Source organism: Gopherus flavomarginatus, chromosome 9, assembly GCF_025201925.1.
Source record: "Gopherus flavomarginatus isolate rGopFla2 chromosome 9, rGopFla2.mat.asm, whole genome shotgun sequence".
Taxonomy (NCBI): domain Eukaryota; kingdom Metazoa; phylum Chordata; order Testudines; family Testudinidae; genus Gopherus; species Gopherus flavomarginatus.
The window spans coordinates 38,563,804-38,588,948 of NC_066625.1; the positions used below are offsets into that span (position 1 = coordinate 38,563,804).

Sequence of the window (25,145 nt, forward strand, 5' to 3'; positions counted from 1 at the left end):
CTTTGCCTTTTCCAGTCCTGGGGCCAAGATCAGCATGCCCCCCCCCAGCCCGGGTGCTGTGACATGCCTTGAACAAGCTTCCTAGTAGCGCCGCTGTAAGCTCTCGGGACTTGGCTTTGGTTAGGAGATACCACAGGGTAGGAGTGGGGTGGAGGAGACCCCCATGTGGGGTGAATAGTGAGTGTGTGGAGGCAGTGTCGGGTTTACAATAGTGCCATGGAGTTGGGCCCATGGTCAGAAGGGGTCCTAGCCTGCTCCACTTGCTCTGTGCCCTGAGATCCTGCTGTCTCGGGCCGTCCCCCCCCGCCTTGCTCTTCTTGGCCTGCCTGCTGAAGGCTCCTTCTCTGACCAGAGCCCACTGCACCGGTGGCTCCGGGCAGTCTCTGCTTCCCACCACCTGTGAGGCCCCACCTGTCTCCCTGGAGCTGAGCTGCCTGGGACTGGTCCAGAAGCCTGGCCAGTGTTGGCCAATTAAGGGGAGAGTGTGGAGGGCTTGACTGGGCTCCTCCAGGCAAGTGGGTCCTGAGGGAGCCTGGCTGGGGCAGGCCCTGGCCTGGCTGATAGCACCACTCCCGAGGGACTGAAGCAATTCCCTGCCCTGGGACCTGCACTGGTGGCTCAGCTTGGCAGACAGTTGCCTCTCAGCAGGGCTGGGAGGCAGGGTGTGGGGGAGTCGGTGTCTGGAGCAGGGGAGTGGTGATGGGGCAGGGAAGATCTGTGTGTTGGGACAATAGGGAGCTGTGGTTCTGTGTGGGGAGCTGGGCAGTTGTGGGGCTGTGGGTGGGGGGCCCTGGGCAGGCATTTGTGGCAAGGTCTTGAGGTGGCACTAGGCATAGAGGGTGGGAGCTCTGGCCATAGGGAATTGGAGGGCTGTTCCAGTGTTAGGTGGGGGGGCGGCTCTGGGGCGAGGCATACGCCTACCCCCGAGGGGAAGGGGCACGCTGGCAGCACAGGGCTGGGCAGGACATTGTGGGTCGGGTAATGGCTGGTTTGTAAATAGTGTCCTTGCAGCGGGCTGGGCAGAGTGGGGCCGCTCACTCTCCGTGCCATGCTGCATTGTCCTCATGGGGGCCCATCAACGTTTGGCGCTGGGCCCACAAAAGGTTCATCCAGCCCTGCGCGGAGTGGGAACACCTACAGCCCTGGGGCGGGGAGGAGCAGACGTTCCCCCGTCACATGTGTTACTGTCTCTTTAAGACGGGGCATTTCAACCATTGCCTGCGGCGCCGGCTCAGTAGATTCGACAGGCGTGGATTCCAGGTGGGGTGTGTGGCGAATGTTAGGCTGGGTGACAGAGCGAGAAGGTGTCGGCGGGAAGAGCGCGCGGGCCGGAAGGGTGAGTCTGTAAAGCGGGGGGAGAGACACATCGCAGCGCCCTGCCCCCGCTCGAGCCTCGCGCTGGGCCTGGGTTCTGCTGGCCCCGTTCCTGCCCCTGCCCTCCACGGACCCCGGCCGGCGCCACTGGAGAGCGGGTAGGCGGGCTGCGAGCGCCTGGGAGCGGGACCGCCCCTCACGGTGTGCGCGCGCCTGTGTGCCCAGAGTGTGCAGCGCTTAACGCTGGTCCCCCTACCCCCGTGTGTGTGTGCGCGTGCGCGGCACCTAGCGCCGCAGGCCCCGTGTCCATGTGTGTGCCTGAGTGTGAGCTGTGCCCTGTGTGTGTTCCCCTGTGTATGTACAGCATCTAGTGCCGTGGGCCTTGTGTGTGTGCAGTGGTGGGCCTGTAGGTATGCGTGTGCAATGACACAGGCCGTGCGCACAGCATCTGCACCCTTAGGATGTGGGTTGGGGGCAGGAAAAGAGAGGTTCCTTGTGCTCTGAGGTCTTATGTGTGTGTAAAGGCCTAGCACATTGGAGCCCAGATCTTGGTCAGCCCCTGTGTGTGTGCACACCACCTAGCACCCTGAGACCATATGTGTGTATGCACTGTGCCTAATGTCCTCAGGCCCTATGTGTTTGTGTACAACACCTAGCTCCACAAGACCCTGATCTCAGCTCCTGTGCAAACAACACGTAGCATTCTGAGGCTCCATTTGTGTGTACAGCACCTAGTGCCATGGGGCTCTGATCTCAGTCAAATCATGAGCCCTGGTACATGACAGGGGATCTTAAGTAGAGCTGCGCGTGGATACATGTGCATCCAATTCGCATAAATGGTTCGCGGATATTGAATTTGCAAGGCTCTTCTCTGAAGTGCTACTGCATACAAATAAATTATAATAATAATAAACTAATAATCTTCCAGTGCTGAGCAGAGGCCTGCAGGCCTGCCAGTTTATGTGGGAGTTTTGTGATGTGGGGAAACACCCACTAGTGGCTCGGCTGAGACTCCCAGACTCATCTTGTCTGCAGGCTAAACAGAGTGCTCTTTCAGAGGGATCGCAGTAGCCAGGTGTTGGGGCACCATCATTCTCTGCTTCATTTTCCCCTTTGTTTGATCAGTTCCAGACGTGACTTTACTGAATGGATCCCGAGCCCTTTGAAGTCGGACATGCGGTCCAAGAAGCTATCAACATCCTTTCCTCTTCCAGGAATGGAGTCCAGATCTCAGAGGCGCTTGGCACAATTAAGTGCTACCTAGGTGGAACTGAAAACCAAGCCCCCCTGAAGGAGCGGGAAGAATTTACCCGTGTGCATTTTTCTGCCTTTCTGCGAGGTCTTGTCAGTAACCTGAGTCCAGATTGGATAGAACTTCTTACCTCTGATCAGCAGAAGGAATTATGGGATAGCTTTTTCTTGGAAGGGCCAGCTGACCAAGTCTTTCTGGTTCTGCTGGACTCCATCATTTCTACAGGGTAAGCCTGGCTTCAGCCCCATATTTTTTAGCACTAAAAGCTTGTAAACATGTGATGGCCCCTTCACACTAGAATTCCAACCTAGTCAGATGATCTGGTAAACATGGCTTCAGTTTAGTGGAGAAAAGACCTGTTTGTAGCCTTGTCCATGAATAGTGCTAACTCTGAGGTCATTTCCCATGCTTTAATCTGGGTGTTGAGTATGGGCACTGGCCTGCCTATACTACACATTGGAATAGTTGTAATGATGTGAAAGAATAAGTGCATTGTAATCAAATCCCCAGGCTCAGCTGTGAGCATAGAGAGGCCTTTTCCCGTCAAAGCATAAAAGGGGAATGTTTAGGATGGCCCTGATGATTCCTGGCTTGGACATCCTGGCCACGATTCAGGGACCAAGGGTAAAAGGCATATAACTACCTTGTTAGAAAGATTATAACGTGGTTAAAACACAGGGGAGCCAGGAGACCTTACTTCTGTTCCCAGCTTTGCCATTGACTTACTGTGTTGCCTTGAGACAGTCATTTCAGCTCTCGGTGCTTCATTTTTCCCTGTTTTGCAAATGGGGAAATTATGCTTTTTCCACACCTCCCATGGGGGTAGTGAGGCTGAATTCGTTAATGCATGTAAAGTGCAGTGAGAGTCACAGGCAGAAGGAGCTGTAGGGATAGAGTGTTATTTCACTGCTAATCTTAAATTACATTCTGGTGCATTGTGGCACTGTGTGTGATTGATGGGATCACAGCAGAAAGTGGCATGATTGCCACTCCGTCACTGGAGATTTTTAAGAGCAGGAATGATCTAGATAATTAGTTCTGCCATGAGTGCAGGGGACTGAAGTGGATGACTTCTCAAGGTCCCTTCCAGTTCTGTAATTCTCGTTTGTGTGTCTTCTTCCTCATTAATTAAAAGGGGGAGGGGGCATTCTTATTTCTTTCCAGTCCCAGCTTTCGCCTGATGAAGGTTATTAGCATCCTGGAACAGTTTCTGCAGACGGGAGGCATGTCGGCTCTGATGTGGGAGGTCTGTCATCAGCAGGCACAGGCTGGTTTACCCACATTTCAAGAGACCCTCCTCAACAAGGTTGTGTGTCTACCTGACCACTTGTGCAACAAGCTCCAGGGGAATAACCTGCCTATATTCTTCCCACAAAACTATTTCCCTCTGCTGGCTACTGAAATCATCCAAGTGTTGCAGAGGATCTCTGACTCATTGAGAGGTGAGACTGCAGACCAACTACTGCTGCACTGAGAGAGTGAAACCGTACAAGGGGAGGTATCCTGATAATCCGCCTCTAGGAAGATGTTGATGGCTGGCAATCTAAGTGTTTCATTAAATATGTGTCTCATTATACCACAGGTGGCTTGGACTGTTCTATCTCCTTCGTGTCTCAAGTGCTGGGGAAGGTTTGCGTGCATGGGAGACGAGGTGAGTGCCTTGTAACATGGTTTTGGGCTAAAGTATATGATAGAATTACATTAACAAGGAACCGTGATTGTCATAGGGTGGTCACTAAAAGAAGGAGGTTGAGGGTACATTCATTCGTGGCCTGGGATGTTGCCTACAGTTTGTAGACATGGCCTTCTCTCCTTTCTGAGGCATCCCAGCTGTGTGTCTGTTAGCTCGCTCGCTCTCTCTCTCTCTCCGTGGCTGATCTGAGTGTGTTCCGTTCTCCTTCTCCCAAGAATCAACGAGAACGCTAGTCTTCCAGGAGCCCTGCTGTGCTGGGCATTTTACTTCCCTAGTACCTTCCATCTGAGGTTGTGAAAATGCATTGTAAACACCAATGAGTTAAAAATCGCAGCCCCTAGATAACAGCTGTGAATATGATGATCCTTCATTTTGGTTTCACTTAGCATTTTGGAGCAGGCGAAGGCTGCTCCTCATGTGCAGTAGCATGTAACAGATGGGGAAGTTAAGGAAGGCGTTCCAATCTCCTACTTCAACAAGGGATTCCTGGAAGCTACTGTCAGGCTGTCCTGCAATGGCTCAAGAGTGTGTGGGTACCAACCTCAGGGCAGACTGCTAAGAAGCAGGGTACAAACCCCAAATTAGTTGTGAGTTCTATACTTAGATTTTACCAGCCAATTATCAAGTGTAAACTCCTCAAGTACTATAACAGCCTTAACATGGAGCCACAGATAGTCCTCTTGGGTACTATGATCTATCTTGTCACTCAGGAAAGCCTTCCTTTGTGATAGATGGTTCCTTACAACAATATTCAGGTTACTCCCAGTCCCAAAGATTTCTCCTTAGGTCTCACAGCAAAGACAACTCTTAGTTTATTAGAGGATTGACTATATCTAAAAATTAACTAGAAAAAGGAAATAAGAGAGTTATTTACAAGGTTTAAAAGAGATAAATGTATATACACACAAATGAGTTCCAATCTCAAGTTTCAAAAAGTAATAGAAGCTTCTGTAATAAGCAAGATCTATATGTCTTTTTGGGGCTAACCCCGGCCAAGCCCTGGGTATCTTTTGCTTATGCTTAGTAATCCTTGCCCCTCAAAGCCCAAGCAGCATAAAAGATACAGTTCCTCCTTGTTAGGGCTTTTTATTCCTTCCCCCCCCCCTCTTCTGCTTCAAGTTGCAAATTCAGCTGTTGGGAGCAATTCACTTGCATGTCTCCTCTTCATGAGGGGTTGGGCCAGGGGAGCAATCAACGAAGTATTTTGTCCTCTGATGTTCCACAATAATTTGTCTGGTATTGGGAAGAAGATAACGTTTCTGTGGGGAAACTAGTATTTCACGCTTCTTAATGCTTCTTTTCTGTCTTGTGATTTACAGTTACAGAGCAAACACTTTTACCTTATAATATGGCACATAGATGTTATAAATGAGATTAATGCATGCAGCAACTTACAATCATTTCATAGTCTAAACACTGAACACATTTTTATAATTCTAATACTTATTTGAACAATACAAACCACAGGTGAACCAGACTGATTCCAGCTATGTATTTATCAGTGTTCAGTGGAGACCTCTGTGCCTTGGTATGAGCTGACACCTGGTCTGCCAGTGTCACAGCTCCTAGGGCTACAAGTGAAAGCCCAGGTGAACTTGCAGGTAGGGCATACCTGTGAGAAGAATTGTGTGTTGTAGGTGCTGAATCATTGGGTGCAAACTTGTGTTGGAAAAGGCATTGTCTTCATGTTTATTTATCTATAAGCAGCTTGATTTTGCAAACTATCCACATGGACTATGCAGTGGGCTATTGCCCCAGCTGCCTGTAATCAATGAGCTTCCTTTCGTTCTCTCTCAATACAGAAGAAATTCTGAATGTGTTGGTGCCACGCCTAATGGATCTCACCAAGGTGGACTGCATCTGGCAGAGGATTTGCTGGCGACTGATCGAGTGTGTGCCAGATCGTTGGATAGAAGCAGTGGTTTGCGGCTTTATTCAGAAAGCACCAGGGTAAGAAATCAAGATTTGGGGGAGAGGGAAGTTTTTGTTCTAGCTACACCTTACTCCTGGGGGAATTCTGTGGGACTGTGTGCCTGCAGAAAACAGCCTCCCCACAGATTTCCTGCTTTTCCCTGCAGAAACAGCAGGAAAGCAAAGGGAAGCTGGTGGTCATGTATGTAGTTTTTTGTGGGGGAGATTGCTCCCCAAACAAAAGTGAGGCATGGGGGGCACATGGGGTTACATGCCGGGACATACGGGGTTACATGGCACTGCCACCACCCCCAGTTCTGCAAATGCAGAGCTGCCCAGCTCGGCTGTGTCTGGGGCTCCGCTGACTCTGCCGTGGAACACAACCTGCTGGGTCCTAGTGCCAGTTGCACTCCCCTTCTGTGTGCTCGGAACCTTCCTATTTTCTGTGGAACAGTGAGTGCCCACAGTGGGGCAGGGTAAGGGGGGTGGTGGGAAAAGGCAGTGGGGAAGGAAGGGGGGTGGAATAGGTCGGGGGAGAGGGATGTGGGAGTGAGGGGAGAGGGATGGAGAAGAAGGGGATGAGGGAAGCAAGGGGGGAAGCAGAAGCCTGGCATGTGGTGTCCCTAAGGCAGCAGCTAATGATCCCCCATTAAGCAGGCCCATCGAACCCTCACCCTGACAAGCCCTACCTTCCTACACCTGGACCCGTCCAATAAGCCCCCACCCCACTGAGCCCCAACCATTTGCACCTGGAATCCACCCCCCCCAGCCAGGCCCCATTTTGCCATACCTAGACCCTGCTACTGAGCCCAACCACCATCACCTGGATCCCCTGCAGAGTCCTATTGCCCCTGAACTCCCCAGCGAGCCCTGGTGCATCCAGATCTCCCACTGAGCTACCCGCATCCAGATTACCGCACACAGAAACCTCTCACCACATACCTGGATCCCTCCACACTTAGATCCTGCTGGGCTGAGCCTGCCCAGCCATACCTGGTGCGCCTGGCACAGAGGGGCAGGGCGCCGAGGTGTTTCTGGGGCAGGCCCAGCACTTGCACTGTGTCAGGATCAGATGCAGCCTCGCTGCTGAGTGCCTGTACTGGAAGAGGTGGGGGCTTCAGGGTGATCTCCCATCTTAGTGCAGCCAGTGGCCTGTTCTCCCCACTGCCATTCTGGAGCCACATTTAGTTATTGACAAAATTTGCAGAATTGTGCACAATATTTTAAAATTCTGCAAATAATTTTTCTTTTTTTGGCTCTGAATTCCCTGAGGTGTATGAACACCAGTACATTATTTCTTGAAGGATCTTGGCCTGTGCACCATCATTTCACCTGGTGCTACTTCCTGGGAAAGGTTGGGACTGGAATAGCTGGGGATTCCTTCACTGGTAATCCTTCAACACCATTTCAAACAGCACTAGATCTTATTGCTACATTAATCACTTTTGTAGTTGTGTGGTAGCACTGCATGGAAGCTATGACTTTTGATTATATTGCAAATGGGCAGCCACTTACAAAATCACGATCTGATTGAAATCAGCCTGAAGCAGTTCAGATAAATGGATCCCTGATAGTTTGCTGCTGACCTGTCTTGCTAGGGCGGATGTCTTGTCACGATTACTGGGGAATCTGGTTGTGAAAAACAAGAAGGCTCAGTTTGTGGTGACCCAGAAACTACTACTCCTGCAGTACAGCTGTGTGGTAAGGGCTCTGCTGTGTCAATATGGGGAATGTAAGCCCTCCTAGCTGTTAGGAAGGCCAATGTTTTTCAAAGTGCTGAATTCTTGTCCTGGTAAGCTCCAGGTCTCTGTTCGTGGGCTTTATTCTGAAGCCGTTCCCCAGATTCCATACTCCTCACAAATACTTGGGCCTCAGCTGAAGATAGCTATACCTTCTCCCTGTCCAGTAAGGCAGACCAGGTGGTTCCTTTCAAGACACCAGGCTTGTATTGTGCCTTGTAGGTCAATCTGTGGTGATCAGCAGTGTTGTCACCTTTTCTCCAGAGAACCAAGGGGGGATTTGCATGTGACATTGGTAGTCTGGGGAGCTAGAGCCTCTGATCCCATTTAGAATCCAGGGGGAGAGGCTGGGAGCAAGTGTGACCTTCCCCCAAGAGGACAGGGAGGAGAAGTGCACTGGAGCAGCTCAGGAGTTTGATTTGGAATTATCTGTGCTCTCAGAGGTTGGAGAGAAATCATGTGGAAGTGAAACAGGGCAGTGGGTGAGCACTAGAGCCCATGAGGGTGTAGAATGTGAAGATTGTGTTCTGCATTGTGTTCTGGAGCATCTTGAGCATTAATTAGATTGTGTGGGAGAGAGGCACAAGACTTTAGTGAAGGGAAGGACAAGGTTCCCTGACTTCACGTTCCTTTTATTTAATAGTAGGAGCAATATTTTAAATAAGACTTGCTGTGCATGGGTTGGTTCAGTGGGGTTTTTACTAGAAGGAACCCTCTCTTTGGTGCCATAGATATTACTGAAACTGTGTGATCTGAAATAATGTGAGCACTGAAATAGCCAGGCAGAACAACATGCTCTAACTAATTTTCCTAGGAGCGCTGTGGGTTTGCATAAACTCTGCACAGTCTTTCCCTGACCATTCTGATCAAATCACTTGGAATGGGGGGTGAGGTAGAAGGGGAGAGAGTGGGAGTGTGTAAAGTCCTTGCTGATTGATAACTTTCTGCTCAGTATAACTAATCTTATTCTTTTAATTGTAGACTGCAGTGCTGCAGAACCTCCTTGGATACCTGGCCCTAGACAGCCTTCGCCGTTCCTTATTGATCAAAGTAAGTTAGGTACCTTCAATGATATATTTAGGTTTGAATTTTTTCTCCTGAACTCTCATTTTGTCTCAGTATCTGTGATGCTTCAGGTTGTTTGATGAAGCTGATAATGAGGGTCACCTGTGTGAATGGGGTGATAAAGAATGCCCCCATGGTGGTCCTGGGCAGAGCTGCATCGCCTCATTCAAAGTGTAGCAGACAAGTCCTCCTATCTCATCTCTAGAAAAGTAGTAAGATGGCCACCACGGAACGCTGAGAGGGTAGGGGGAATAGAAAAGGAAGGAAATGTGGCTCAAAATGAAGGAAGAGTTGCCGTCCCACTTAAACAGGCTACGGTCCTCCCAGAGCTTCTAATGATACATTGTACTTCTGTAGCATCTCACATCTGTGGATCCCCAAGCCTCACAACTCCCCTGTGAGGTAGGTTAGTTTTATCAATCCCATTTTATAGATTATAGATTTGGGGGAGAAGTGATTTGAAGTGACTTTCCAAAGAGAGCGAGTCAATGACAGTTGGAAGTAGAACCCAGGAGTCCTCAGACCCAGCCCTACGCTCTGACTGTAAGATCATCCTCATTTTCCAGGGCACAACAGCAGAGAACTCACTCTGGGGTCTGATTGGGAAGCCACCAAATGAAAGGCTAAAAATAATTTTCTTAGTGTTTCTAATAAGCCCTTCTTATACTAAACTCCTCTTAGCTCTTCTTTTTAGTTCATGTATTAGCAGGAGTATTGTAAGCAAGACATGAGAAGTAATTCTTCTGCTCTACTTCTCATTGATTAGGCCACAGCTGGAGTATTGTGTCCAGTTCTGGGCACCACATTTCAGGAAAGAAGTGGACAAATTGGAGAAAGTCAAGAGAAGATCAACAAAAATGTATAAAGGTCTAGAAAACATGACCTATGAGGGAAGATTGAAAAAACTGCTTTTGTTTAGTCTGGAGAAGAGAAGACTGAGAGGGGACATACGTTTTCAAGTACATAAAAGGTTGTTTCAAGGAAGAGGGAGAAAAATTGTTCTTAACCTTTGAGGACAGGACAAGAAGCAATGGGCTTAAATTGCAGCAAGGACAGTTTAGGTTGGACATTAAGAAAAACTTCGTAACTGTCAGAGTGGTTAAGCACTGGAATAAATTGCCTAGGGAGGTTATGGAATCTCCATCATTGGGAATTTTTAAGAGCAGGTTGGACAAACACCTGTCAGGGATGGTCTAGATTAGGGGTCTCAAACACGCACCCCACGGACTGCATTTCCTCGTCCCCCCTCCTCCGCCTACCTCCACGCTCAGGGGAGGAGGCAGAGAAGAGTCGGGGCTGGGGTGGGGATTTGGGGAAGGGGTTGGAATAGGGGCAGGGTGGGGGCGGAATTGGGGCAGGGACTTTGGGGAAGGGTTTGGAATGGGGGCTAGGAAGGGGCGGGAAGAGGCAGGGAAGGGGCGGGGCACGTACTGAAGTGTCACTAGATACCTCTTTTGACTATGGTAATACCCTTTTTTTCATTAGGTGCCAGCAGTGTGCCTGGTAAGACCTCAAACAGCTTACAGTCTAGCAGAGATAAGCAGGAGCCAGGATGCACAGGAAGACCCAGAGGGGGGACTAACTAGGAGCGGTCTGGGAGAGTGGGTTGTTTATTTGGGCATCTGTGGCGTGATTTGAATCAGACCTGTCATTCCCTTGGCTTCCGGGCTTCGTTGCAATGCATGTGCATTGCGAGTCTGTTCTGAAAGTTGCTAAGCACCCTGAGATCCCACTGGTCTCAGTGAGAGGAGACGGCATCTCAGCTCCACACAAAGGAAGTTCTAACAGAGAGATGACCCAAGGGGGGTCGTGGGGGGGAGATTCGAAACCCGTGTTGTTGCTGTTCTGGGCTGTGACCTGAGGCTGAAAGGTGCTGCTAGCTGCCTTCTGTGAGGTTCAGCGCATGCTCACGGCCAATGTCTCTTAGCCCATCATTCCCCATGACTTTTGTATTGTATGAAAAAGTTTCAGTGATGTGGCCCTTAGTACTAGTCCTCATGTGGCCCTCATGATGATTTGAGTTTGAGGTCCCTGGTCTAGATAATACTTAGTCCTGTGAGTGCAGGGGACTGGACTCGATGACCTCTTATAGACTCTAGGACTGGAAGGGACCTCGAGAGGTCATCGAGTCCAGTCCCCTGCCCTCATGGCAGGACCAAATACTGTCTAGACCATCCCGGATAGACATTTATCTAACCTACTCTTAAATATCTCCAGAGATGGAGATTCCACAACCTCCCTAGGCAATTTATTCCAGTGTTTAACTACCCTGACAGTTAGGAACTTTTTCCTAATGTCCAATCTAAATCTCCCTTGCTGCAGTTTAAGCCTATTGCTTCTTGTTCTATCATTGGAGGCTAAGGTGAACAAGTTTTCTCCCTCCTCCTGATGACACCCTTTTAGATACCTGAAAACTGCTATCATGTCCCCTCTCAGTCTTCTCTTTTCCAAACGAAATAAACCCAATTGTTTCAGCCTTCCTTCATAGGTCATGTTCTCAAGACCTTTAATCATTCTTGTTACTCTTCTCTAGATCCTCTCCAGTTTCTCCACATCTTTCTTGAAATGCGGTGTCCAGAACTGGACACAATACTCCAATTGAGGCCTAACCGGCGCAGAGTAGAGCAGAAGAATGACTTCTCCTGTCTTGTTTACAACACACCACACACTCTTGAGGTCCCTTCCAGTTCTATGATTCTATGATTTAAGTGTTTTTTTAAAATGTTTTCCGTCAGACGGTAGCAAATCCATTAAAACAATTTTAGCCAACTCAGGCAGTGAGCTACGATTCTGTGGTGAAGGAGTACCCCTTACTGCTTTAAAACATTCTTGATCACCACATGAAGCACTGGTGATTGGCTCTGAAGGGAGCCATGTCTGGTTATTCTCATCCAGAGAAATTCTGCTGTGATGTGGGGGAACTGGTTTTCCCGTCTTGTAACTGCTGTTATCTCTTAGACTGTTTTGTTCCACTTCCTTCTTTTCACTTAGATGCATAACTGTGATTTTGGTCAGTTAATATATAGCAATGTCCTTGACAGCCTGAGCTCCATTGGGCTGTGACTGGAATGTTCAGAGGTTGGGCATCAGAGATCAGTCCTGTGTGTTTGATGGAGAATGTGGATAGCAGAGAGGCTGCTGGTTACTCGTTTAGGGAACTAGGTGTTAAAGTTCCTTTCCCTACCAAAAAATTTGTCGCCTCTGCCCTGTACACAAAGGGGAGGAGAGGCTTCACCTCCATACCGCTCAAGTCTCAGCACATTGGAAGTTTTTTTGGGGTAAGCATAAAATAAATAGAATGTAATGTAAAAATCAATAACCCCAGGCTTTCTGCACGGACTGCTTTAGTCATTGTCCTGTTGAATTTTAAACTGCCATTATTTAATTTACCCAGAGCTGACATGGAATTCCAGCCAGTGGCACCAGTATTTCATGGAATTCAGGATCCTTGCCACAGAAATTCTCTCAGTGGAGAGCTGGAGCCCTGCAGCTGGGCAAGAGGCCACCACACTTTACAGGGACTGATTATGCTGAGTGCAGGATAGAGTAGTCCTTAGGCCACCTGGTTGGTTGAGGGTGTGACGTGTGTTTGTGAGAGATGTAGCACAGACCCACTCCATGTAGCTAATGTTGTAAACTTATGAACCAGGTGCTGAAAGAACTCCTGGAGACCTGGGGCAGCAGCAGTGCTGTGAAACACTCTCCAGTTGAGCAACAATTGTATGTTAGCAAGGCCATCCTGATCTGCCTCTCCCACCTGAAGGAGCCTGAAATAGAGAGCAACGGACAAGGTGAGGGAGGAGGGAAGGAGCAGAGAGAACAAAGAGGTCTTCTTCCCTCCGCTGGATTCTAACTTTTCCCATCTTTAGCCCTTTGTCTTTGAAGCCCCTAATCATAACCATTGGCTCCACATCCTGCAGGCCTGATCCAACAAACACATACCCAAGCTCTCTGATCATTTGAGTAGTCCCACTGAATTCAGTGAGGCTGTTCATGTGAGTGACGCTGCTTATGTGTGTAAGTGTCTAGAGGATCAGTCCTAACTAATTTCTTCTCCGTGCGTTTTTCACTGTGGAACCCTATCTTAAACTCCCAGTATCTGAAAGCCACAAATTCTGAAGTCTGAAAAATCATGAGGTGACCTATTCCTGCTGCAATGTGAGTATTTATAGTGCAAAATTATTTTGAAACAAAGCTTTGGATTTGGACTCTGTGGAGGCTGCTGAAAACGTGAGAGAATTTGTTAACACCAGTATGAAAGTTCAGTGTCAGAGATGCTGACTAGCAATAGGAACATCTGTAGCACCTTCTTTTGAAGACCTTATAGCATTTTGAATCATTGATTGGTTAATTTTCAGAACATTTCTGTGATGGGGTAGGGTGCATAGATTTTGAGAAGGAGCAGTTGGGCGTGTCAGATTCTCCCTGTCTCTCAAGGTCCTGGAGAGAGGATCTGTGGCAGAGAAGGAAATGGAACTCAGGTCTTTGGACGCCCATTCTTGAGTCTTAGCCAGGACTGTCGTCGTCCTCCTAAACCATAATCTAGTCTGGTTTAATTCAGATTTGGGCTATGGGGGTGTGGAAATATAGAACATTATCATAGCATAATATTATAGTAGCAAGGCAAAAGAGAGATGTTCTGTTTTAGAGTAGGAAACCTTGATTGTGTGAATCTACTCATTGTGTGACGACTCGTTCTGTTAAACCCAGTAACTAATGTAGATTAACTCATTTCAGCCCGTTAGATGTATGTGTGGCAGAGAAAGAGCTCTTCATTGTGCTGCTCTTCAGCATGCTATGTTCTGTCTGGCTTAGGATAAGGAGTGCTACCTAGTGGTTAGAGCAGACACTGGAGGTTCAGAACCAGGTGCTGAAAGAACTTCTGGGGACCTGTTGGAGCAGTAGTGCTGTCAGACACTCCTGGATTCTGTTCCCAGCCCTTACACTCACTATGTGACTTTGGATAAGTCCTCTCTGTTCCCTCTTTGTAAATTACATTAATATTTGTTAAATAACAAAATTACATAGACAGTTACTGACAACGGTCAGGCTGCTGGTGTGCTGAGACCACTGCCTATCATGCTGACTGGTCTCTCTCATTGTTTGCTTGTGCTCCCTGGCTATCTGTCTTTATCAACCTGTTACCTCTTGTCTGACCGCAGGGACCATTTTTTCGCTCTGTGTCTGAACAGCACCCAGCACAATGGGGTCTGGGTTCAGGACTAAGGCCTCTGGTGCTACCACAATACAAATAATAAATGATGATTCACCTACACCCAGGTGGCTGTTGAGAGGGTGAATTAACTTTCATGCAGTTCTTTGAAAACATAAGTGCTATTTATTATTATTTATTCGAAAACAGGTTTTATTTCATCCCAGCCAACTCAAGATTCTTCTGTTAAAGCCTGGCCTTGTATAGATACAAACTATGGTGTGTTAATGAATGATCAGATTTCTCACTGGCTGACGTTAGAGAGATGTAAGCTTTTATTGGTGAATAACGGTCAACCTATCAGCAGTCAGAATCTATTTGGGGAGATGAAAGACAGCTGCCACTCTGAACAATGGGTTCAGATGTGCCACTGGTAATTAATTACCTGTCACAGCTCAGGCACATGGTGAGAAGTATTCCTCCTTGTGTGAGTTCCAGGTTGTTGAATTGAGCAGAATGGATGCAATTTCCATAATAACACAGTCAGCCCATTTCATCTGTCATAGTAGTTTTGAAGCCATTGGATTTATGCCTGGGATTAATTTGGCCTAACACACTTTTTTGGTATTTTGGTAAACTCTTTTTTATTAAAACAAATGTTCTAGGATGTATGATGTGTTTGTACCATTGTGTTTGGCTTCAAAACCTAGCCCTGTTGCATATCTTCCTGACATGATGGGGAAAGAAAACAGCTCTGCAGAAAGAGAATTGCTGTATAGAATCTGTGTCAGCCTCCACCCCTAGGCCTTTGTCTGTCTTTCTGCCTGTAGTTGAAGTGTGTAGCTAAAGATTTGGGCTCTCAGCTGGGTGTGCTATCTGGGAGCTGCCATAGCCAGGGATGCTGTGCTCACTCTGCCATGTGCTGCTTGTCCTTTCAGAGCTTCTCACCAGCATGATGGGAGGGATGAAATGCCACCTGGACAGCAACTTGCCACGGATTCGGCGTCTGGGAATGATAGTGGCAGAAAGCATCAGTTCCAGAATAACTACAGATGGGCCCTGCCTGAAATTCCAGGCGAGATTACGGTGTTGCCTGACTCTGCTGTGCAGGGATGGGGAGAAATGTCCCCTTTAAAGCAAATGGTTGTGTTGCTGCTGTCATTGCTGACCCCTACTCTCTGGAATGGAAGAGGGGCACCAGTACCCCTCAGAATGAGGGGATATCAGTTTGCAAAATGGAATTGCATTGAAAAGATGCAAAGGCAGCATAGAAGATGTGGGCTGGGGCAAGGTGAGGGGTGCAGGGGGGTGTGTGGTGAGAGAGAGAGAGAGCATATGCCTCAGGAGGACTTGGTCACAGCCAGGCAGAGTCAAGTAGAACTCTGATATGACAACAGGGTTTAGGATGGCCAGCTCCAAAATTAAAACTACTGCTCGATTTCTATATCATGCAGCACCTGATCAATGGGAGGTGTCCCACTGAAATCCCCTTCAGCAGGAGTTGATTAGAGTCCTAAAACGGGTGAACACCCAGAAGGAGGGTGTATAAAGTCACTGGTGGTTGTGATTTTCAAGACTGAGTAGGGGATTTAGCCACACAATCCCCATTCATTTCAATGGGAATTAAACCCCACAGCTCCTTACTTGCCTTTGAGAACCTTAAGTTTTGTTTGCACAGCATCAGCTGTAGTGCTGCATTGTGACTTCAGACCTGTTAAATGCTTTAAAGATTATAAATGACAGTGAGACCAAATCTGATCAAGCAATAACTTGTATGTCGTGAACCCAGTGTGAAAGGTGCATATGGCTGAGATTGCAGATCTCTACATGCATTTATTATTTGATCCTTCACTGTTTTAAAAACTACGGCCTAATTCTGAGAGGTGCTGAGCTCTCATAACCTTCAACTGCAGATTTATTGTATTTAATCGATGTAAAAGCCTCCTCAGCATACAGTAACTTCTATTTTGCATGTCTAGTATGAAGATGATGATGAGACCAGAGAGCTAAAGTCTCTCCAGCAGACAGCCCGACTACAGCTCCCTGTCACCGACCTGCCAAATGCTGGGTGAGATTGCCACTCATAGCCATATATCTGCCTAGAGCATAGATACCAGGCAAACCATTCTTAGTAAAGGCTATGAAGACAAAGCCTACCTCTGACTATAATCCTTCCACTTTGGTGGATGGTAAACTCCAGACAGACAATCCTAGCTCTGAAGGCAGGAAGTCTGTATTTGTTAGAATCTGCTAAGGTGTAAATTGCTGTAATCTTCACTGTGCTCTGCATTACAGTTGGCTATCTCTCTGCAGCCAGCATGTTTTTAGTTCAAAGGTCAAATGGAAGCATGTTTGGAATTGTGTGTCTGATGGCTGCATTTCCTTGGGATTCTTGTAATTCTACATGCCCCTGAAGTGATCCAAATGGGCTGGGGAATCTTTGGGTATCTCAGGGTAAACTGGAAGCTGTGTGTCTACAGCCTGTCCATTGCTAACTGAAATACAGTATTAACTTCTGTCCAAAAGCATTAACTTCTGGCTATACTGTGACTTTCCATGGGATTTGCTGTCTGAAGATCTCAGAGCACTTTACAGAGGTTAGTGAGTGAAGCCTCCCAATGCTACTATGAGGGTATGGCTACACTTGCGGCAGCGCTTTAAAGTTTCGAGTGTGGTCGCAGCGGCTGCATGTACTCCACATCCTCTACGGGTGTAGCTTGCTGCGCTGGGAGCCGCGCTCCGAGCGCTGCAGCACTGTTTACACTGAGGCTTTACAGCGCTGTATCTTGCAGCGCTCAAGGGGGTGTTTTTTTCACACCCCTGAGCGTGAAAGTTGCAGCGCTGTAAAGCGCCAGTGTAGCCATGTCCTGAGATAGAAATAGTGACATGGAAGTGGAGAAGTGAAAGTGACGTGCCCAAGGCTACATGGCAAATTGCTGTCAGAGCTGTGCGGAGAGCTCAGATCTCCTGACTCTGTCTTGTACATTAACCACTACTGAATAATGCCTCCTGATTTGTTCATGGTTTTCATAGCTCTTAAGAATACACAGGTCAACACTTCCTTTGCCCTGAGATGACTGTGTGTCTGCTCTTACCCAGAGTGTTTTTGGTTCTCTCCATTAGCACAGTCTTAATCTTTGTTAGGAACTAAAACAAGCTCAGGTGGCAGTCCAGGGAACTAGCCCATGCTGTCTGCCATCTCCACTCTTCCTCCATCATGAGGTCTCCCCATACCTGTACAGCTACTCTAGCTTTTTCTCCTCATAGCTGGACCATTCTAGGTGAACCCACACTGAAATGAGATTCCAATGCCTAATGTAGATAGAGGATGTGGATTGGGGGTTTTACCTTGGAAAATCTAGTCTCCTGCTTGTGATCATGGATTTTTAAGATCCTTGTTACTTTATGCCTTTGACACTTTCTCGTTGCCAACAGCAGGAATGACAGTCCATCTGCTACACCAAAAGCTGTATCAAAACCAAGTGGGAATCCACACCCAGCAGCCCCTGCAGTGCCAGAGGAGGGATCTGACTTGGAGCTTGACAGGTACATGCAAGAACTAAACTACTCAGCAAAAAGCTGATTTGAAATAAAAAGTAAATGACAGATCCTTGAAAGCTGACTGTGTGTGAGAAGCTGTACTGCTCAGTCTGAACTGGGGAGCAAACCAGGCTGTGTGTAAAGGGTAATTGCAGATACAGGTGTGCTCGTGCCTAATTTTACACCCAAATTGAACCCAAGCCCAAGGAGGCCAAGTTGTTTTCCAGCCCAGCCAAACCCAACCCTTCTCCCTAAACCTGTAAGGTTGCTCCAGTGGGAGCTGTGTGCAACAGCTCCATGCAGTGCCATAATGGGCATGTTAGTGACCATGGTGCCCCTCCATGGGCCAGAGAAGGAGCGCTGACCCGAGCCTGAGCGGGCCCGGTTGTGTTCTGACCTGGACCTGACACTTCTAGACGCTCTAGAGCTCTAAGTGCAGATCAACATTCCAGGCTTACTTTGTAGTTTTGCTGCCTGTGTTGTTGATTTTGCTATTTGTGTTTATTTCACTTAAATTGTTTAGACACCTATTGCCCTGCAGATTATCCCGATTCCACTGCATCCTTCAGACTTTATATGTTCTCATTTTATTACTGGACATGCTCTAGTCTGTCATATATGGTGGTAATATATTTGCTACTGTATCTTTGTAACATGCTTGAGAACCTTCCACGGAAGTGGCTATATTGGTGCTGTATATTTATTATTTTGGACAGTTCATAATAAGATGTGGAGCTGAATGGGAGTCTAGAACCTTAGTGGATAAAATTGTTCTCACAGTCCCCCCTGAATCAGGGTGCATATGCTTGGTAAGTTTCTATTCAAGTCTCCTCTAAAGGATACACCTTCATTTCCTTTTACTAAGAGGGGTGGGGGGGTTGGAAATAGTGAGGTGTTGTAACTGGCATGGAATTGGCTCCATTCTGAGTGAGGAGAGTCCATGAACTGCTCTAAGAGGAGGGTCCTGTTAAATTGTGGGCATCAAAGAGGGACTTAATTTCACAGTAACCTCATGCTCCTTAGCCTCGTACTGTAACCATCTCTGCTGCCTGTAGCGCAAGAGTGTGAAAGCCTAGATCACTGGGGCTTCCAAGTGCCTCTTTTAACCAATCTTATCAAAGCCTTCCCTGAAAAGGCTTCACAGGGGTGTTTAAAAAGGTTATTTCAATGAGAAATATTCCCCTGAATGTGATGAGCATAATGCTGATCTTTGTCACTCAGGGGAACTGGTTTGAGAGCGAGGGGGAAGAGGGGGATCTGAAAGCACGCTATAAATATTAAACAAATTAAACCTCCCAAACACTTGTCTGACATGGGTGACTATTATGATCCCCATTTTATGAATTGGGGGAACTGGTACGTCATTCCCCCAAATTGTGCCTCAAAGACTGTGGTCATGCTGCATATAGAATATTCCCGTATTTGACCACTAGATCAGGCGTCAGAGTTGGTCTGTTGGATTAGTTGCTTTACTCTGCTACAGAAAAACCGTCTGTAACATCTGTGTCCAAGAAGTAAATCCTGAAATTTTTTTCTACTGTTTGTTTTTTCTTAATGGAAAGCACTTCATGTGGGAAATGAAGTTAGAGCCCTGCCTCTTAACGATTCCTACATGTTGCTCGCTCATCACATGAGGCACTGGGTGAGTGCATACAGTTCAAAGCCCTGTGCATCTCATTCCCTTGTGGGAAAATTCTGTAAGCTGAAGAACACTGTTGTCCTGATCTGTACATTGTGTGAAAAGAGCCTCCATCAGCAGCTTGGGTAGTGGGAGGATAAGGTGTCAACAGCTCTGTTGGTGAGGCATGTCAGTGTCTGATCTGAAACTGGATCAGCAGAGGGAGCATCCTGACTCTCAAAAATATGGAAAGACCACATAGAACATAAAAATGGCCCTACTGGGTCAGACCAAAGGTCCATCTAGCCCAGTATCCTATCCTCCATGAAGTTATCTAACTCTTTTTTGAATCCTGTTATGGTCTTGGCCTTCACAACATCCTCTGGCAAGGAGTTCCACAGGTTGACTGTGCGTCATGTGAAGAAATATTTCCTTTTATTTGTTTTAAACCTGCTGCCTATTAATTGCATTTGGTGACCCCTAGTTCTTGTGTTACGAGAAGTAGTAAACAACACTTCTTTATCTACTTTCTCTACACCAGTCATGATTTATAGATCTCAGTAATATCTCCCCTTAGCTGTCTCTTTTCCAAGCTGAAAAGTCCCAGTCTTATAAATCTCTCCTCATACAGAAGCCGTTCCATACTCTTAATCATTTTTGTTGCCCTTTTCTGGACCTTTTCCAATTCCAATATATCTTTTTTGAGATGGGGCGACCACATCTGCACACAGTATTCAAGATGTGGGCGTATCATGGATTTATATAGAGACATGATATTTTCTCTCCTATTATCTATCCCTTTCTTAATTATTCCCAGCATTCTGTTAGCTTTTTTGACTGCCGCTGCACATTGAGTGGATGTTTTCAGAGAACTATCCACAATGACTCGCTCCAGTCCCCATGGCTGGGGGGAGGGCCCTGCTGCCTCAGAGCCGGCTGGCTGGGAGTGCGGTCAGTGCTGCCGGGCCAGGCTATGGTGGGGATGCTGGCCCTGTCCACAGGGCCTGAGCCACTGGATGGGAAGCGGCATGAGAAATGTGTGCTGGTCAACCTCAAGTCTGGCCTGCAGCGCAGGCTGGACGCTGCAGGCCTGGCTCCGCTGGAGACAGAGGCAGGGCTTCTTCCTGACCAGTTTGTCCCTCATTACAGTAACATAGTTTCTGCTTTCCATTGGCTACAGAGCTCCACTAGTTGATGTGTTTAGGGAAGTGCAGGAAAGGGTTTACCTATTTCACATGCCTCCCTGTTCATCAGCAGAGCAGTTAAGGATCTTTAGAGCCCTGCATGGTTGTATCCGCATCCACTCCACTATCCACAGTAATGGTCCATGGATATTCATGGATTTGCAGAGCTCTACCCATCTCACCATCCTCAACGCTTGAAAACCGAAGCTGGATCCTTGTAGGTTGGGGTACTGAGCAACCTCTGTTTGTTTGGTGTAAGGATGGAAAGGTGAGGAGGGAGGAGAATGTGCCCTGTCTGTCCGTTTAGCGTGAAGGAGGAGAAGGTGACATGGTCAAATCCATGTGGACTAATTCATGCCTATGCTTCTTTCACAGTGATGATGACCTCATTCCTTACGACATGTCAGAGGATAAAGAGCTGAAGAAAATGAAAGTTCCCGTCTATATCCGAGACTGTATTGAAGGTAGGAAATTCTGGGTAGAGTCTATTGAATCTTCACTTGGAAATGCTCATCTCCTACTCTGTTCTGGGGTGGTTCCTGGTACAGGCTAGTTTTTGTTAGTTGAGTCAAAGTTGTGGTACTTCGGAAATTGGTGTTCCAGTATTGAATTGTTAGTTCCTAATGGCATGTCTATACTACAAACTTTTGCTGATGCAAGTTATGTCGGCATAAAGCCACCACACTTGTGCATGTGCATACTTGGCTCCTTGCATCCACGCTGGGCATACTCACCTGTGGTGTTTGTTTCAATGTGCAGTGCACCATGGGAAGGTATGCCACCGTCCAGTGCTCTGTCTTTTGGGAAGTTTTGGCAGTGCACAGTGGGGCAGAGACAAATTGCACAAGGGTGACTGCTACTGCAGGATCAAGTTCCCATCATGCAACTTTCTCCACCCCATAATGCCATCTTTATTCTACCATTTTCATGCCTATTTTGAAAACCCAAAGAACCTGCCTGGGGCCTGTTGCTGTCCACCATCTCTGGCCAAAGCATGTAGCATGCATTATTGTCATAAGCATTGCAAGCACAGTATGCATGATACTCGGGTATTTGCAGTCACAAGAAGAGCTCCGAGGAACATGACGATTTGCTGAAGAGCAGATTGCCGTGGGACATAGTGAGGACCATATTCAAGGTTGTTCGTGGCATTCACGGAGCAGGTGCAAATGGTGGAGTGCTGCTTCTGGGTCTGAGATACAAGCACTGACTGGGAGGATCACTTCATAATGCAGGCTTGGGATGACAAGCAGTGGCTGCAGAACTTTTGGATGTGCAAAGCCACATTCCTCAATCTGTGTGCCAAGCTTGCCGAAGCCATCCAGTGGAGTGACTCCAGAATGAGAGCTGCACTGACAGTGGAGAAGTGAGTGATGATTGCACTATGGAAACTGTGGTCAATGGGAAATCATTTCCAGTTGGAAAATTCATTGTGGTGGCCATTGTCATGCACATGTGCAGGGCCATTAATCGTCTCCTGCTATGCAGGACTGTTAGACTTAGTAATGTGCAGAATATAATGGTTGGATTTCCAGCAGTGGGGTTCCAGAACTGTGGTGAAGCGATAGGGATGCGTGTGCATCATCAATTTTGGCACCAAACCACCTTGCCACAGAGTAGATCAACAGAAAGGGCTGTTTTTCTAGGGTTATGCATGTGCTGGTGGGTCACCAGGGACACTTCACTGACATTTGGCTGGCCAGGTAAGGTTCATGATGCGTGCATCTTTAAGAACACAGGACTGTTTGGAAAGCTACAAGCAGGCACTTTCTTTCCTGACTGGTGGATTACCACTGGTGATCGTGAAATGCCAGTGAATCTGGGGGACCCAGCCTACCACTTACTCATAAAGCCGTACACCAGCCACCTTGACAGCACCAAAGAAAGAGTCAACTGATGGCACAGCAGGTGCAGCATGGCAGTTGGGTGTGCTTTTGGAAAACTGAAGGGGTGCTGACAGAAGAATGGATCTCAGTGAGAAAAATATCCCAATGGGTGTAGCTGCCTGCTGTGTCCTGCATAAAATCTGTGAAGCAAAGGGTGTGACGTTACTGCCAGAATGGAGGTGGAGCTTCTGTCTTCTGAGTTTGAACAGCCATACACAAAGTCTATGAGAAGAGCTCAGTGCAGAGCTATATGGCTCATGAAAGCTTTGCAAGAGCACTTTAACAGCGAGCCACAGTAGTGCGTTCTGGTGTCCTATGCTTTACCTGGCCCTGCTGTTTGGGGAGATGTGATTGGTGTAGATCTGTGTACATAACATGGAAAATGAACCTATTAATTTTGTGCTGCTTGCTGTGCATTTATGATTACTCTGTGCCACTGATCCTATGAGTTTTGTGCATTGTGACACAATAACTTCTAAGTAGTGCTTTTACTGTTGCCAGGCATTATGTAGCATAGGTTGGGAACTAATAAAGATAGATTATTTTCCAAACAAGAGAGTTTTATTGAGTAATGAAAACACTTCAAAAACAATTCTGTGCAAGTTAAAAACAAATACATTAAAACCTTAATTTATGAAACAAAGCCTAAAGAAGGGGAAGGAACATTCATATCTATTTTAACTACATGTACGTCAACCTTGGTCCTCTCAGGTCAGTGTACGTGAGGCTCTGGTTGTCCTTAAAGTTCTCTGGCGTGAAGAGGTAGGGATAGGGATGTGGCCCCTGATGCCATATGGAATGTTGAGGGGGCATGTAGGGAAGTGCTATACTGGAATTCTCTATGGACTGCAAAGGGAGTCCAGCCTGGGATTGTTGAACCTGTAGGTCTTCAGGAGTCTGCAGCACCTGTGTTTTGCAGCCAGAGAAATCCCATTATGTCCTGATGCATCTCCCTCTCCTGGGCCTTTCTTCTGTCTGCTCTTTCCTTCTCCATACAGTCTGCAATATTAATCCTCCAGGCCCTCTGCTCACTGTCCAATGCATCAGTGGCTTGAAGGATCTCGCTGAACATATGATCCCAAGTCCTCTTCTTTCTCCTTGTCTGGCTCAGGCGTTCTGTGAGTTTGGAGGGGGAACTCCTCAAGGTTGCAATGGCAGTAGCTACAGATAAAACACACAGAGGTGCCATTGTCCCTATAGTCACAACAGAAAGTGAAAGTTAAGGTTCAGAATTCCCTTCCATTGCTCCCCAAGACTTGCTGATTGACACTTCTGCTTGGGAGTGCTTGTGCACGGCACCACTCTCAGCACCAGCCTTGGTGAGTATGGCACACCAGGGGTGATGAAAATGAGGAGGGAATTGCTTGGTTGCATGAAACTGAGTCTAGGGCAGTGGCGCTGAATATGGGTGTGAGGGGTTGTCACCCCTGGGGTGCAATGTGGAAGCTGTGGGAACTGCTGCATCTCTCTAAGACACACAACTAGGTTGGGGACACAGCTAGCCTTACCCAGGCCGTGTTATCACCCAACATGACAGCAGGTAGCGCCACTCACCCAGACTGGGCTGAGTACAAACAGCAGACCTCAGCCAGTTTCCCATCTCCTGAGGCACCCCCACCCCCGCCCCGTAGTATAAACCCAAAATTATGTCATCTTGTACTGTACAGGGATCTGCACAGTTTAAGCTCATTAATATGTCCTCCCCTCCCTCAATGTGGAGAGAAATATGCACATTTGTGGTAACCAAGCTGAGATTTTTCCCCAGGCCAGTCCCTTAAAGGCACACTGGTTTAGGTTAAAATATAAACAAGTTTATTAACTACCAAAAGAGAGATTTTAAGGGATAACAAACAGACCAAAGCAGATTATCTAGTAAATAAATAAACTGAAAACTAAGCCTAAAATACTAGAAAGATAGGATGTGAATTAGCAAATTCTAACCCTGGTTTATGATACAAGCAGGCTTGCAGATTCTTAAGGGATAAGCTGCATTTGTTCTGCAGCCTGGGATCCCCTCCCCCATTCCAAGTCTTTTTCTTTAGGTGCTTCTCTCAGGTGTTCAGTTGTGGGTAAGTGAAGAACAATAGATGATGTCACTTCCTGCCTTATATAGCCATAGAATATGATGGGAACCCTTTGTTTCAAAAACAGTTCCCAGCCCAGTTTGTGGAAAAATACATGCCCCCAAAATGGAGTCCAGAGTCATGTGGGCTGGTCACATGCCCCTTGCAGAGTCATAGCAGATATTACTCACGTTGTTCAACAAAAAAACCTTCAAAAACAGACTTCAAAGGGAAACTGCAGAGCTACAATTCATTTGCAGATTTAACACCATTAATTTGGACTTGAGTAGGAACTAGGAGTGGCTGGCTCACTACAAAAACAATTTTCCCTCTCTTGATATTGACACCTCCTCATCAATTATTGGGAGTGGACCACATTCACCCTGACCGAATTGGCCTTGTCAACACTGGTTCTCCACTTTTAAGGTAACTCCCTTTTCTTGTGTCAGTATATTTATGCCTGCATCTGTAATTTTCACTTGATGCATCAGAAGAAGTGGGGGTTTTATCCACAAAAGCTCATGCCCAAATAAATCTGTTAGGGCTAGTCTACACGGGCAATGCTAAAACGCTGCCGTGGTAGCACGTTAATGTGCCTTGTGTGGTCGCTCTTAAAAAATCTCACCTCAACAAGGGCGTGGCTCCCAGCGCTGGGGTACTGTTTACAACTGGTGCTTTACAGTGCTGCAACTTGCTGTGCTCAGGGGGGTGTTTTTTCACACCCCTGA

At 47.2% G+C, this 25,145-nt stretch overlaps 1 protein-coding gene across 7 annotated transcripts in view; it reads left to right on the plus strand.

Annotated features, from left to right (window-relative positions):
- The first annotated feature begins 1,249 nt into the window (after positions 1-1,249).
- The window catches only part of TELO2 (telomere maintenance 2), a 384,906-nt gene continuing 361,010 nt past the window's right edge, over positions 1,250-25,145 (plus strand). For 4 of the 7 annotated variants that reach the window (XM_050968163.1, XM_050968164.1, XM_050968166.1 and 1 more), the window contains exons 1-12: positions 1,431-1,515; positions 2,440-2,792; positions 3,731-4,008; positions 4,149-4,217; positions 6,062-6,209; positions 7,769-7,871; positions 8,891-8,959; positions 12,624-12,765; positions 15,065-15,201; positions 16,106-16,194; positions 17,562-17,672; positions 20,844-20,932. In XM_050968163.1, coding sequence (XP_050824120.1) covers positions 2,461-2,792; positions 3,731-4,008; positions 4,149-4,217; positions 6,062-6,209; positions 7,769-7,871; positions 8,891-8,959; positions 12,624-12,765; positions 15,065-15,201; positions 16,106-16,194; positions 17,562-17,672; positions 20,844-20,932 — 1,567 coding nt within the window. In that variant the 5' untranslated portion in view covers positions 1,431-1,515; positions 2,440-2,460. Of the gene's footprint in view, positions 1,337-1,430; positions 1,516-2,439; positions 2,793-3,730; positions 4,009-4,148; positions 4,218-6,061; positions 6,210-7,768; positions 7,872-8,890; positions 8,960-12,623; positions 12,766-15,064; positions 15,202-16,105; positions 16,195-17,561; positions 17,673-20,843; positions 20,933-25,145 lie in introns of those variants that run through there. The other 3 variants (XM_050968165.1, XM_050968167.1, XM_050968169.1) reach the window with 3 other exon arrangements.